This window comes from Aedes aegypti, chromosome 3 (genome assembly GCF_002204515.2).
Source record: "Aedes aegypti strain LVP_AGWG chromosome 3, AaegL5.0 Primary Assembly, whole genome shotgun sequence".
NCBI classification, from domain to species: Eukaryota; Metazoa; Arthropoda; class Insecta; order Diptera; family Culicidae; genus Aedes; species Aedes aegypti.
In genome coordinates this window covers 120,989,680-121,004,980 of record NC_035109.1, presented here as the reverse complement: position 1 = coordinate 121,004,980, position 15,301 = coordinate 120,989,680, and the positions used below count along the sequence as shown (strand labels likewise).

The 15,301-nt window shown below is 38.2% G+C and overlaps 1 protein-coding gene across 1 annotated transcript in view; it reads left to right on the top strand.

The window, feature by feature from the left end:
* LOC5566842 (zinc finger protein with KRAB and SCAN domains 3) overlaps positions 1 to 8,915 on the top strand; it is an 83,817-nt gene extending 74,902 nt beyond the window's left edge. The window contains exon 2 of the mRNA XM_001651202.2: positions 6,073 to 8,915. Within this exon, the coding sequence (XP_001651252.1) occupies positions 6,268 to 7,827 (1,560 nt within the window). The 5' untranslated portion in view covers positions 6,073 to 6,267 and the 3' untranslated portion in view covers positions 7,828 to 8,915. The remainder of the gene's footprint in view (positions 1 to 6,072) is intronic.
* The last annotated feature ends 6,386 nt before the right edge of the window (positions 8,916 to 15,301 follow it).

The following is a 15,301-nucleotide window of genomic DNA, read 5'->3' as shown; positions in this document are numbered from 1 at the left end:
TTCTAAAGAAGTGATCATGATAATCAATATGGTTTAGAATGATTTCAAGATTCATTTCTCGCTAAACATTACTAATGGACCTATGTACAAATGAGAGATTCTCTCCTCTATCGCTCTCTTTCGATTATAACAGTGGAATACTAAAGCTTTTGGGAAGTTTGTCACTACAGATCGAAAGGCAATTTCCTTGACTAACGTTTCATACAAAAAACGCAACACAAGAGGTTAATGTGACTCAGTTATTAATCAAAGAGAAAGTAAACAAAGAGAGCCTCTCTTTGTACATAGGTCCTTTAGTAATGTTTCGAGAGATTTCATATCAACAGAACATATTTATTTTGACAAAAAAAAAAATCAAAATTTTAATAATCGACTTAAAGTTGATCTTAGAAAAACTGTATATTAATAGATTCGGCATTATGAAACTTTGTCCCAAACATTTGTTTCCTATCAATATTCAATGGTGAAAACCAAAAAGGGAGTTTTTGTGTATTTTAAAATTTAAGAATTACTTTTGAATTTTTCATGAAATATCAATAAATATTTTTCAGAGTTTATTTTTTTGTAGTCCAAATGGTTCGCTACAACTTCTTCATAGAGCATTTTCCTTAAAACCAACTGTTTTGGAGTTGGAATAAAAAAAAAGGCATGCAAAAACGTATGGCTCATGTTCAAAAGTTATTCTTGATTCACAATGATCGATTTTTCTATGGAAAACACTTATTCTTTCATACCGAATGTACAAGTTTTAATCAAAATCGAAGATTATGGAGCACTATTTTATTTTTTTTTCGGCTCATTCTTGATGCAATTCTTCTACTATTTTTGTCGGTAATAAATAAACCAACAACAACTATTTTTGTCATAAATATATTAAAGAATATAGTTGTTTTTTTTTTCTACCACTTTGGAACATTAAAAAAATATTGTATGAAAATATTATCTTGTTGGGGCAAAACCAGAGTAAAGCGAATACTTAAAAAACACAACTTCAAATAATATTTAAAAAAATACGATGTTGCGAACCTCGTGGCTGGGGTTTGAACGATATTCAGTTAAAAGAGCAAAAAACCTTCACTTGTGGTAGAATAATTCAAAAAAATAAATAAATATATAAATAAAGCTATTGGAAAAAATGCAAAACTTTGAATTTTTCAAATGCAGTTTGGTACAGTCCGTATATTAAAATATGTATTCGGCAATCATTGACATTTGTCAGACAAAATTTAGCATGTATCAAAACAAAATTTTTTTTTATGAAAATTGCAACATTTTGAGTAATATAATATGGTATAATTAAAATAGTAATATTTAAAATAAAAACATAACATTTTTGCATTTTTTTTTTTTTTCATTTTTTTACCATAACAATGTTGATTGAAGTCAGGCTATGATGACTTCGATAACTTGTCATATATCTCAGCGTTCTTTACCAAAGAATGCCTCGCAGCGCCACCTATGTGCAAAATTTTCAACCATTTTTAATCATCAAATTGGAGAGCAAATAAATTCATGATAAGTCTCTGAAGACACCAACCCGGAAATTGCACTCCTAAAGCGCTAGAGGATTTATCTGGCTCAATCCTGTTCCTGATGCAGTGTGCATTGCTGCCCCCAGGTGAGTTTTAATCCACAGTTGACAATATTCAACCAATTTGTGTTTCTGTATTAGTATAATTTTATATATCACTGAATTTATTATATTACTAGTTTTATATTTGAAGTTATGTTTTTTAAGTATTCGATTTACTCTGGTTTTGCCCCAAAACAGATAACATTTTCATATAATATTTTTTCTAATGTTCCAAAGTGGTAGAAAAAAAAAACAACTACATATATTCTTGAATATGACAAAAATAGTTGTGTTGGTTTATTAATTACCGACAAAAATAGTACAAGAATTGCATCAAGAATGAGCCGAAATAAAATAAAATAGTGCTCGATAATCTCGATAGGCAAACAGTTTCAACACTAAATAAATCGCACTTGATCTTCTCGCGTGTGTATTTAACATGAGATGGATGGATATGGGTTATGAAAGGGGTCCGCATGGTCTGTAGGGATTTGAATTCTAAACTTGTAACCAACTCAGTTATTGGGTCACCAAGTGGCTCGGTAGCTTAGTTGGTAAAGCGCTCGCCTAGCATACAAGAGTCCTGGGTTCAAATCCCAGCCGAGCACGTGGATTTTTTTTCATAATTTCACCCATAATTTGTCCATCTTTACCACGCGTAATGAGTTAATTAATTTTCATATGATTTGTTAATATTTTTTCAGGAAACCTTAATATTTTGATAAATATTTTTCGGACTGCCTTCCAAAATGCAAACTAAAACCCAAAAATTATGAAGGGGTGAAGTGTTGTAAGCAATCACGGTAGTCGACACGTTTTCGCTGATGTTCCGATGCGCTTCCCGTAAACTTTCACAACACGAGCGATCGAATGAATGTCGGGAGAGAAAAATGTCAATTGAATGTCTCTGACCATGATAGCTTTGCTGGGGAACGTTACGGTTTTGTTTGTTTCTGTCATTTTTAGTGATAGGGGCTACTTTCCAAGCAAGATCAATCTATTCTTGTTGTTTATGATCTAACATGTCAGAATTCTATGCAAAACTTATGATTTATTCAAATGTCATCGTGTCATACGACATTCAATTGACAGTTTTTTTTGTGTTTTCGATGTTCATTCTACCGCTCGTGCTGCGTGTGAGAGATGACGGTAGCGGATGAATGCAGAAAAATACACCAACTGCTGATCATGGCAACGAAGCGAACGTCGCATAAAGTGTCGAATGTTTACAGCACTGAAGGGGAGAGACAAAAAGTTAAAGTCATATTTGTATCGGACTAAAAGTTATGTATTTTGAATGCAGATGTATCCAATAAGTCAAAATATGTATCCGGCGAAGTTTGAAATTTAGTGGATGAAATATATCATACTTCAGAACATTGATAAGTTTTTGTAAAAACTAGCAATTTGTAGAGTAAACTATCAATAAAAATTTGTACTAATATTGGATTTTGCAATCAACAATAAGAATGTTTTATATAGTACATGCAAATTATCAAACTTAAGTGCTGCTTGTAACTTAAAATGAAGCCTTTTATGAATCTGACGTGGAAAGTTTCATAAAACTGAATTTAAGTCACTTTTGCTAGTTTTTTACAATAAAATTATAATTTGAAGTCGAAGAACTTAAGTGTCTTCGACAACCTATCGTATTGCTTAACGTTTTATATCTTTGCTGTAGACGTAGAAATAAAACAAAGTTTGCTTCGCAGGATCGTCTATGCGGCGTAATTTCCTATTAAAATTTATCATCCCATTGAAGTACAAATAAATTCAATTTAAGTCTCTGAAGATATCATCCAGAAAAAATACACTTCAAAGCGCTATAAGTTTTGTCTAGTGAAATTCTGTTGCTGCTCGAGAGTGCATTGAACGCATCACAACGAAAATGGCGTCAATTGGCTTAAAAGGTGTTCTAGTGGCATAGTGACCTATCACCAAGTTTGATTATACTCTTCGACATCACAAGAGTTCAGTGGCTCGCTCTAGAGTAGCATGCTGTCATTGCCTCATCGTGAGGGAGTCAAACAAATACTAAGCAACAAAAATGAGCGAGGAAGACGTGACACAAAACACAACGGAGGAAAATTCTATCAAAAACGAGATCCATCACAACTCCGCGAGGCCTGTGCTGTTCGGATAGGTCACTCAAGTGTTCTTTTGAAGTATGAGTAAAGGTGAGCATAGAAGCGAGAGATAAAGAGTGTCAGAAAATATCCTCGCATTTGTATGCACTTGCACTCGAATCATTAGAAGATTCGAGTTGTGAATTTGTTGTGAGTTCCATTTTTTCTCCTTAAAAAATTCAAAATCGCCTTATTTTTGCATTGCAGAGAAGTTTCTGTCATGTCTGTTTATCACTACCGTTGTCTGAGTGACTCTTTTTTCTGAAGTTCTGTGAATGATCGTGTCACAAATTTCCTAAATACTTCCTTCAAACTTTAAGGTGTTCATTCTGCCCAGAAGAGATGTTCACTTTGCCCCACTGCCGCTAGCTTTATGATGACCACCAAATTTGAGGTTTCTTGAACCTTTTTTTGGTAACAAAAAATATAAGTATGCAAAAATGTTTAACAAATGCTCAAATGTTCTTGAATACATGCTTCATGAATAAAAAAGTATAATATGAATGTTTAACCAGACAAAACTAACTAATTCCCTAGAGTTTCGATACAGTCATACTGTCAAATGTTACCTAACGTTATGCCATGCGGAGATTTTATTCTCAAATTCTCTTGGACTTAATTAAGGAATCGATAAGAGAAGAATTATCTTTCCTAAATATACCAAGTTTTAGAAAAATTTGAGAGCTTCAAAAGGCATAAAACATATTAAAATATTAGACATGTGAATTTTAGCAATGGATTTTCAAATCTGGACCACTGTGTGGTGGTGCTGGTACTGTGTGTGTCACTCTTGGTCAGTGACTCCGATCCACTGCGAATGGAATGAATGCGAACCCAAACCACGCAAAGCCACCAGAATTAATGCGGAAAAAATATGAATAAATATGAATACTGATATGGATCGGTGCGACCTGAAGCTGCGTGTGCTCGCTAGGTTCAGTAACCGGTCGGCGCGGCGGCGTGGTGCGATCGGTCGGTCAGCTGCTTGGAGGAGCTTTTGCGCTGCGATCGATGACACATTTTGTTTGTTTTGTAAATGGCCTTTCGCGGATTAGCATTTCGTATTTTTAGCAGTTTGACTATGAGCGTTTAAAATAAATGGCTAACACGTGTGGTGCTCCGATGAACCGTTAGCTGAATGGGTTGAATAGTCCGAGATGTTTTTAAGAGACTTTATTTGAGGAATTTCGCTTCCAGTATCTTAACAGCACTGCTGTCGGTTGCTCAGATAAATATTGATTGATATTGTTTTCAAACTGTAACATGCACAAATTCACAAAAATGAAGACGAGTCTTGTGCACGACACTGAAGACGGCCGTACAGTTGAGTTCAAAATACGCTTATATGTCAAAGGATACAAACTCTAGCGGAACTAAATGATATAGTACTAAAATCGGTTTTTCGTTTATTTATAGGTATTCCACTAAACAGCTCGAAGATTTATTATCTTTATCTGATTTAAATATAATTACAAACTGAACCTATCTGGATTTCTTAGTTTTCTGTTGATCGTACGGCGTTATTTTATTGAATTGTGAATGCTAATATGATTCAAGAGAGCATGCAAGAAGATTTGTTACTCCTCCAATTTTTTGAAACACGTGTATCAACATATTTTTTAGCTACCATAGATATTTATTTTCCTTATAACATTTTACCTGTAATAGGGTTTGCAAAGAGGAAACTAATAAAGATTAAAGAAAAAAAACTATTCTACAAAAGAATTGAGCTGGCAAAATCACAGTGAATTCTATAAGACTCCTTCCCCACATATATTGACAGGTCGAAATTGACATGTTTTATGAAAAATCCTCAATTCAATCATTTCCTGCACAATGTCTCGCAACGAAAATAATCAAAACGGAACAGCGAGACCTCAATTCTGGGATACAATAATTTATTCAGTAACATCCCACTTCAGTTTCCGCCAAAACTATAGAGCTCCTAATCAGAATGACAATCGAAATAAAACACCACGGCCAAAATTAGGTCAACCTGCTTGAGATGGGTGCATTTCAGGTAACTCCCCGCCATAAAAACTTGACCACACCGGATCATCCGCATGCCGCTCTCAGAATAATTAACCATTCATTCGAAATTAGCATATTAAAAGCCTCGGCAGCATGGGATTCAAATTTGACGGTTAGTTTACGATAGGCATCTGGAGCACGAGCGAATGCCAATTCCTACACCGATTCCCCCTCTCGCACATGCTCATGCTCGTAAACCTAAACCAGTTGGTCGCCGATGCGTATCGCTTGTAGCCAGATCCGCGGCGCTGTGCAAATATCTAACCTAATTAAGTTCTTCCATGAATAGCTGAATACGACCATGCTAATGAGTTTGTATCTCTTTTCCCTCTTGTCTTCCAGGTCTGGCCATGTATTACCGGATACCGCTCCTGACGTCGGTCACTTTCTTTAGGACCCCCTGAGAGCTGCTCATCAAATCTTTAGTGAAATTGTCATTGCTCTTGACGATAGGAGAAATAACGTGAACTACAAAGAAGAATAGGAAATATAACAAGCACACTCACCCAAAAAAACTGGCCATTGACCAAACGACAAATGGTCAACCACATGATGAGTGCACAGAACGAATCCGAGGTCGAGAGCCTGCTGATGAGCCCGTGCTGGAACCAATCGACCAGTGTTCAGGACCAGTATCTGCTGGACGGAGAGAAGCTGCTCCTGGACACGGACCTCGAATCGCTACCGAGTGATTCCGAAACGCAGAAGAACTCGATGGATGTGCTGGAAAACCTGCTGCTGAACTCGACCTCCATCAACAGCAACAGCTCCAGCAACGATGGGGACGTCAAGCCGCTACCGTCGTTTACCTCGTTCAACACAGGACATTTGTCGATCAACGGCATCTCGGGGTATTCGTATACGGCAATTGCGCAGCGGATGCCCGAGGAGAACAACAACTACCCGCAGAATTCGTTCACGAATGGGGGGAACAGTGGGAACAACGGAGACAACAACATCGTGTCGTCATCCACCTGTCTACCGGACTCCGTGTTGAACCCGGACGGAAACGGAGCGGACAGTTGTCTGCAGGATGTGAAGTTGTTTTCGGACAGTTCGATCGACGGTAAAATATACTCGGCCACTGCGGATGGGTGCGTGATAAGTGGGGCGGATTCGGTTTCCGCGGCGAAAATATTTGTCGATTCCAAAGAATTGTCCGAGTACGACATGAGCTCGATCGAGGACATAGCAGCGATTATAGGGTCGGCCATTGCGGACACGACAGTACCGAACAAAATCGAAAAAGAAGACGGAAACGACACGAGGGATTCGTGGATGGATCTGGATGCATGGATCGAAGGAACGTGCACAACTCCCGATAGCAAACTGATCGTTTCCCAGCAGGATTCCCTCAGTGAACTGATCCTACCTCACTCCCCGGGACACACGTCCGGGTCAACGCTACAAAGCTTGCTGACGCACACCTACATGCCCCTGCTGCAGAACCGATTACAGAATGGGCCACCGATCAAAATAGAAACGCCCACCTCGACGTCCTACTGCGGCGAGCTGATATCGACTTCAACTAGTCCTCCAGGCTCGGTAGTCTCCACAACCGAGAACCTGATTCTCAACGGAAGGTACCTGCAAAATCATCAGAATGCTCATTTTGCTCTCAACATGGGCCTCAAATCGGATGGCCTGTGTAGTCCGGAGCTCATAGGCAACTTCCCACATACCACTACCACGACCCCAACGACACCAAAAAACAAACGAAGACCTCACAAACAGGGCAAAACCAATGGCCACGGTCACCAAGTGCACCAGGCACAATCCCAGCAAGCTCAACAGCAGTCTTCCTTACACCAGCAGCAACTGTCCGCGGTAGCAGCTGCAGCAGCAGCGGCAGCAGCCGCCCAATCCCAATCCATGAACTTCCCCGGAGCTAGCGACCTGCTACTCGGTAAGGACAAACCCGTCCACCGGTGTAACATCTGCAACCGGGGGTTCCTGAACAAGAGCAACATCAAGGTGCACCTGCGGACGCACACCGGCGAGAAGCCGTTCCGTTGCGAAGTGTGCGCCAAAGCCTTCCGGCAGAAGGCCCACCTGATCAAGCACCAGCAGATACACAAACGGATCGGGAGGGATTGACCATTAGCAGCAGTGGTGGTTTCGACGACCTCCTCCGGCTCCGGATCCGGTCCGGGCCGGAAACGGTCGTCTGCCGCTTACTGCGCCCAGAACAACAACAACCAGAACCAGAGCAGCAGTTCTCTGAATGATCATCTCAATGGCAATTCCTCCCATCACCATCACCAACAACAACAGCAACAGCAGCAACATTCCCAGCATCAACTGCTGGCGAGCGCGCTTGGAGTTTCCGGCAATGGCATTGGCGTGGGACTGGCCGGTGATGCCAGTATAAGCAAAAAGTTCCGGTTTGTGCCGTTTGCGTGACAATGAGCCACGCTGGAACTGGAAGACCGTTTGGCGGCGCAGCGGTCGAGATTTACTCGCCAATATGGAGGCGCGGTCTCCTAAAGGTGTACCTCATGTTTAGCGTTCTAATTGGATTCTTTCACTGTCTTGAAGCGCTGTTCTTCCTTGGTTTTGAAGGTTGTGGAAGTTGTATACTGGAAATGATCTTGAGGGCGTAGTGAAAGTGTGAGTTTGTACAAGGTTGGAGCAAGTTTTATGGAGTTAGAATGAAAATGGCTCAAAACTTCGTACAGCGTAGCAAGAATGTAACAGTTGTTACGTCCCTTGTGAAGGCAGCTATGCGACTAGGTGTTCTAAAAGCAGTTTCAGAGTTATTAATGAAGAACACCATTGCCACAGTTGCAATTTTGTGCGCCGTGTAGCTTGTTGAGACCCGTGTGGTTAATTTTGTGAACAATCCTATGGAAAGTTCTGTAGAGTCATTTGCAGAAACATATATCACTATGAAGATTACTTTGGAGATCCTTTTGAATATGTCTGTTGAGAACTTCCGTCTATTAACAGATCTTTTTGTTTAACTCTCAAAATCAACACTCTGAGTTTAGATTCACACTCCCTTTTTATAAGCAGAGCTATATGATTACCCATGTTGAGACTCTGTAGAGAGTTTTGTAGATAAATATTCGAAAACTTCTGTGGGGGTCTCTGGGACACTTTTCTGACAGTTTTTGTGAAAACTTTTGTAGATACCACTACACAATGGTCCAAATCAAAAATTTAGCAGGAAAAATGTGTTTTCTCTGCTCTCGTCGATTTTAGACGTTCGATGTCTTCAGAGAAGTTATTCGTAATTGTGTTTTACATCTTCTGAGAAAAAAGTTGAATAGGGTGGCTTTTATTTAAGTTTAATTTTCGACTCATTTTTTTTTGTTAGATGAATTTTGTGGCTGCGCTCTTCTGCAAACTTTAAGAAAATGTTAATTTGAACAACTTTGTCGAAGACACTTTTGATTTAACTCTTCATTTGAGCGTAGTAAATTGATTTTGAAAGTTTTAATTTGGGGTGGACCCGACAAATCTATTATTTTGGTTTATTTTTTAAGTGAATTTTCTCAATTTACAAAAACAACTACGAAAACACAGATTTTGCAGTTGCCTATTGTATGGCCTTTCAAATGCCGCTAAAAGAAAAAAAATCAAACCAACACCATGAGTTACATCTTAAAATGTCATAGTTTATTACTTAAATTTGCCTATTACTTCAAAATTACAATAATTACAAATTTGCGAAGGTCAGCAAAAATGTGAATCATTACGTCCTCTGCAACTCTTCTGAAGACCACATTCACGTAAACTGAAAATAAAAAGTAAGATCAAAACAACTGATGTTTCGGGTCCACCCTAGGTTAAATCTTTCAAAATCAATTTACTCAGCTCAAATAAAGAGTTAGATCAAAAGTGTCTTCGACAAAGTTGTTCAAAAAACCATTTTCTAAAAGTTTGCAGAAGAGCACAGCCACAAATTTCACCAAACAAAAAAGATTGAATCAAAATTTAAACTTAAATAAGAGCCACCCTATTCAACATTGTTCTTAGAAGATGCAAAACTCGCTTACGAATAACTTCTCTGAAGACATCGAACGTTTAAAATCGACAGAGAAAACACTTTTTTCCTACTAAAATTTCGATTCGGACCATTGTGCACTGTCTGGACTTTAATTGAAACTTCTGTAAAGATTTTCGTGGAGACATTTAAGAAGACCTTTGCAAAGACTTCTTCGGAATCCTCTGTGAAGAATGTATGGAAAGAGAGCGCCTTAAGAAGAGAGCCCAAGTTCATATTTGAAGCGTAAAAATAGGGAGCATAAGTATAAATTTTGAACGTAAATTTAAAGGGCTGTTTTGAATACAACGTAGCGTTGGGCGATTTTGAATCGATGTTCCGAAAATCAATGTTTTCATTCCGATTAATCGATTTTTTGAATCGATGTTAAGGGCATCTGAAATTTGGTGAATCGATTTCCTTAAATCGATTTTCTGATTCGATTCATTTTGTTGGAATTGATGAATATTTGCTAAAAAGCTGATGAAGAAGAAACCGAACATTGAACTGACGTTGAAGTGAAGGCTCTGTTCTAGAATATTTCAAAAATGATTTAATTTTAAAATGTTGAAATTCTTTGGTTTAATATCAAACTAAATAAAATGTAATTAAAATTTGATTCGAATCGATTCAAAAACATCGATTCAAAGGATTCGATTAAATCGATGAATCGATTCTGCAGTTCAAATATGAATCAATTCAGTAATTGTTATAGACATATTTGCCCAACGCTAATTCAAAGCTAAAAAATAGTTCAGACAATCTATAAGTTGGGTGAATTTTCACAGAAATCACAAAAAAATAGAAATTTTCCAAGACGATCCCACAGGAAACTCTATGGGGATCTTAATAGGGATTTACATAAAGACCACCACAATAATGGGGTAATCTTTACTGGTGTCTCCACAAAAATCTCTACAGAGGCCACCATTAAGTTCAGCATAGAGGAGACCACAAAGGAATCCATAGATCTGTTAAAAGTGGTTTCCCACAGGAAACTCTATGGAGGTCTCCAGATACATAAAGGCCTCCACAATAATGGGGTCTCTATGTGCAGCTCAGCAAGAATGCTAACAAGTTCCTCCATATGAAAACAAAAAGTGGTTTTCATAGAGGTCTCCATAGTATTCTTTACTGGTTTATCTACAAAAATCTGTACAGAGGTCACCATTAGGGACTACATAGAAGAGTCCACAAAGGATTCCATAGAGCTGTTAAAAGTGATTTCCCACAGGAAACTCTGTTGAAGTCTCCACAGGGATTTACATAAAGGCCACCACAATAATGGGGCTTCCATGTGTAGCTCAACAAAGGTTCTTACAAATTTCTCCATATGAAAACCAAAATAGGTTATCATAGAGGGCTCCATAGTAATCTTTACTGGTGTTTCCACAAAAATCTCTACAGAGGTCACCATTAAGATCTACACAGAGGAGTCCACAAAGGATTCCATAGAGTTGTTAATAGTGGTTTTCCACACAAATCTCTATGGAGGTCTCCACAGGGATTTACATAAAAGCCTACACAATAATGGGGTCTCCATATGTAGCTCAGCAAGTGTGCCTACAAGCTTCTTCATATGAAACCCAAGAGAGGTTTACATAGCGGTCTCTATAGCAATCTTTACTGGTGTCTTCAAAAAAATTGCCATTCAGGTCTACACAGAGGAGCCCACAAAGGGTTCCATAGAGCTGTTAAAAGTGATTTCCCTATGGAGTTCTCCACAGGGTTTTACAAAAAGACCTTCACAATAATGGGGTTTCCATTTGTAGCTCAGCATCCTCAGAATCCTTACAAGTTTCTCCATATGAAACTCGAAAGGGGTTTTCATAGAGGTTCCTACAGTAATTTCTACTAGTTTCACCACAAAAATCTCTACAGAGGTCACCATTAAGGTATACACAGAGGATTCCATAGAGCTGTTAAAAGTGGTTTTCCAAAGGAAAACCTATGGGGTCTCCACAGGGATTCACATAGCAGCCTCCACAATAATGGGGTTTCTATATGTAGCTCAGCAAGGGTCCTTACAAGTCTCTCTATATGAAATTCAAAAGAGGTTTTCATAGAGGTCTCCAGAGGCATCTCTTCTGGTTTCTCCACCAAAATTTCTACAGAGGTCTTCATTAAGGTCTACACAGAGGAGCCCACAAAGGATTCCATAGAGCTGTTAAGAGTGGTTTTCCACAGGGAACTCTATGGCCTCCACAATAATGGGGTCTCTATAAGTAGCTAAGCAAGGGTCCTTGAAAGTTTTTCCTTATGGAACCCAAAGGAAGTTTTCATAGAGGTCTCTTAAATAATTTCTACTGGTTTCTCCACAAAAATCTCTACAGAGATCTACACAGAGGAGCCCACAAAGGTCTCCATAAAGTTGCTAAAAGTGGTTTACCACAGAAAACTCCACGAGGGTCTTCACATCGATTTACATGAAAGTCTCCACAAAAATGGGGTCTGCATATGTAGTTTACAAAAATCCTTAAAAGTTTCTTCTTAAGAAGTTTACAAAGGATTGTATAGAGATGTTAAAAGGGGTATTTATGGAAACCTTAACAGAAACCTAATTTGAAATGTCCGTTGAGGTCTCCACAGAAGTCTCCACAGGGATATTCATAGGAGTCACAAAAGTTTTCACAGTAATCTCCCAAAAAGTTTTCAGAAGGCGGTAAAAACGATGCCTTAAACGCAGAGCCTTTACAAAGGAGCATTCATGTCAATTTTGCGTGTGACATGCAATCGTAAGATAAAATGGTGCATTGAAGAAGTTAGCGTGAGTTGATATTTCCAGCGTAAAATAAAATTACCCTTTTTCAAACAATACAAGAAGATTTTTTCAAATCAAGGGTTCCATAGAGCTTCTGCTCAATGATGGAGGCTATATAGAGTTTTCTTCACAGAAAGGACACAAAACAATGATCTGATGTAATCAGATGTTTCCACAGAGCTCTGCACAGGAATGTCGGTAAAAGTCTCCACATTGACAACACAACCACTTCACAGAGATTTACATGGATGCTTCCATAAGAACAGAGTCTCCATAATCCATAATCGCTACAAAAATCGCATAAAGATTATCACACATGAAGATTTCCACAATACTCAGATTCATGTCTTCACAAAGATATCCAAAAATATTTCCCCAAATATCTCATCAAGCTTAACAAAAAGGTTATTACATGGGTATCTTCTGAAATCTACACAAACATAGACGACACCTTATATTAGAATACTTTTATTTCATATTGAGTCTTGTGTGAAGGCCGTTAAACCGTATTCGACCGGGATACGATTTTTTTTTTCAATTTTTTATTGTGAACGTTCAATTTAACTGATTTAGATACGGTTTCCACTAAATGCAATCCAAAGGTTTGTAGTTTCATATGCTGGCACAAGTGGACCAACTTATTTCCTATGGTCAGAGTTATTCCAGTGTCCCTTTGGTTGGGTAAAAAATCGATCAACTTCCTTTTATGAATAGATTAACCATAATAAATGGTGTTTAAACTGCTCTTATTTAACGGAAATTTCGTACCCTCGGCTAGTATTGTGATATCGTAGGGCAATCGATTGCGGTCTAGGTCACGTTTCTTGAAAAATGAGCTAGAGAGCTAAGATTTTTTTTATGATCTTAAATGGCCATTTCTTGGTCCTCCGGAAGATCTGAAACATCCATAAAAATGGACGAATCCTGAAAATTTACTCACAGAGCTGGGATTTTTCTGCAAACGACTTGCAGTGATGAGGTTCAAAATAGTATACCATCGTTGCCTCTGTATGATATCGAATGGCCTTTTCTTATCAGGCATAACCTAAAAGCTATCCGCTGAAATCTCCACAAAGGTAGACCGCATTTATTAAATATTTTTTTGCACGTATTGAGTCTTATGTCTCATGTTCTGGAAAACACGATGAAACTCTTGTAGGAACTTTTTTGAGCCTTATGCAAAGACTTAAGTGGAAAGTTCAGTAACAATTTCTGCGAAACAATAATATAGGATATAACTTTTATCGTTTTATGGAAAGAATCCTGTTAAAACTTTTGTGGATATTTCTGTGCAGATTCGCCTGTGTTCTTGTGGAGACCCATTTAAAGACCTCTATTGAGCTCCAATATCAAACCTCTGTTCCTGTTGCAAACGTCGTGGAAAACCTTGTGAGGTGTTCTTTGGAAACCTCTGCTGAATCCTCTGTCTCTATGGAGACCTTTTCGAAGGTTACTTTGGAGATCCCTGTGAAGAATTTTGTGAAGACTCCATTTCTAAGCAGATTCTTTTCTTCGAAACACTTGATTTGATAAAACCTTTAATGGTTTAAAATACGTATGTATCACTTCTAATCAGACACAAAAAAAATAATGTACGTTTCCTCTTAGAAGTTCTGTTCACATTTTTCAAGGTTCCGTTTATACTGCATTCTTGAAAGATCTCTTTTGAGACATCTCTGCAAACTTACCCGAAAATGTTTTTATGTAGTGATCTCTGTGGTGGCTTTTTTTTGTAGATTCCAATGAAGACCTGTGGAGACTTCTGTAAAACAATATTGGAGCTTGCAGTGAAGACTACCGTGGAAACTCCACAAATTAATGTGAAGACATCTTTGAATTCTGTGGAGACTTTTTTGGAGACTCCAATTCAGACTTTTGTGAGACCTGGAGGCTTTGGATACCCCTGTGGGAATCTTTGAAAACGCCTTTGTAGACACTTCTTCAGATACATCTATAGAGACCTCTGTGAAGAGCGCTGTGAAGATCCTCGGGCTCGTTAAGATGTTTTTTATTGGACTCTAAATTGAGTAAAAGGCTATGGAAAACTTTGTCGAAATCTATGCAAGTCGGAATCCACTTTTAAAACGTTTGCCTCCAAGAAGAGTTCTATGAAAGTCATTTGAAAGGGCCTGTAGAGAGCCTTATAGAAAATACATATCTGTGAAGAACTGCTAGGAAGCATTTATTTAGCAAACTGTTCTCACGCTTCTATTACTAAATTAGGCAACCTACATCAATAGGCTTGACCTATGGAGGGACATATATATCAAAATAATGGAAAGTCCTATGGATGATCTTTTTATGTTAATTGAAAAACTTCATCGTTTACTACACCTGAAATATACAAAAAATGTGTTCCAGTAGTCGCGCTTTGTATACGTTTTCCATGTTCTTTTTAACAATATATGGAGATCTTTCTTGAAAACTTATGTAGAGATTTATTTGAATTTTTACGATCAAAAAGAGTTTTAAATGCTCTAGATATAAAGGTATGCTTCTTCTAAAGGTGAGGATGAATCGAAGCCAAACCTCAAATTATCAAGAGCACACATTTGGAGAACTGTACAGCGATTCATGCTGATAATTTGATCGATTTTTCAACACCAGCGGATAACCAATCGCACTGGTTCTCTAATGCTCTTGAATATTTGAAGACATCATTTGGGAACCTTGACCATGTTGTCTCAACTCAACAATGTTTCTGTGATTTCTGTGGAGGTATCTGTGGAAACTTCAATGTGTAAGTTCTGTGGAGATTCATGTGAGACCTACGTGGAGGCTAGGACATTTTTTGAAGTCTTCTACTAAAATTCCTGTGAAGA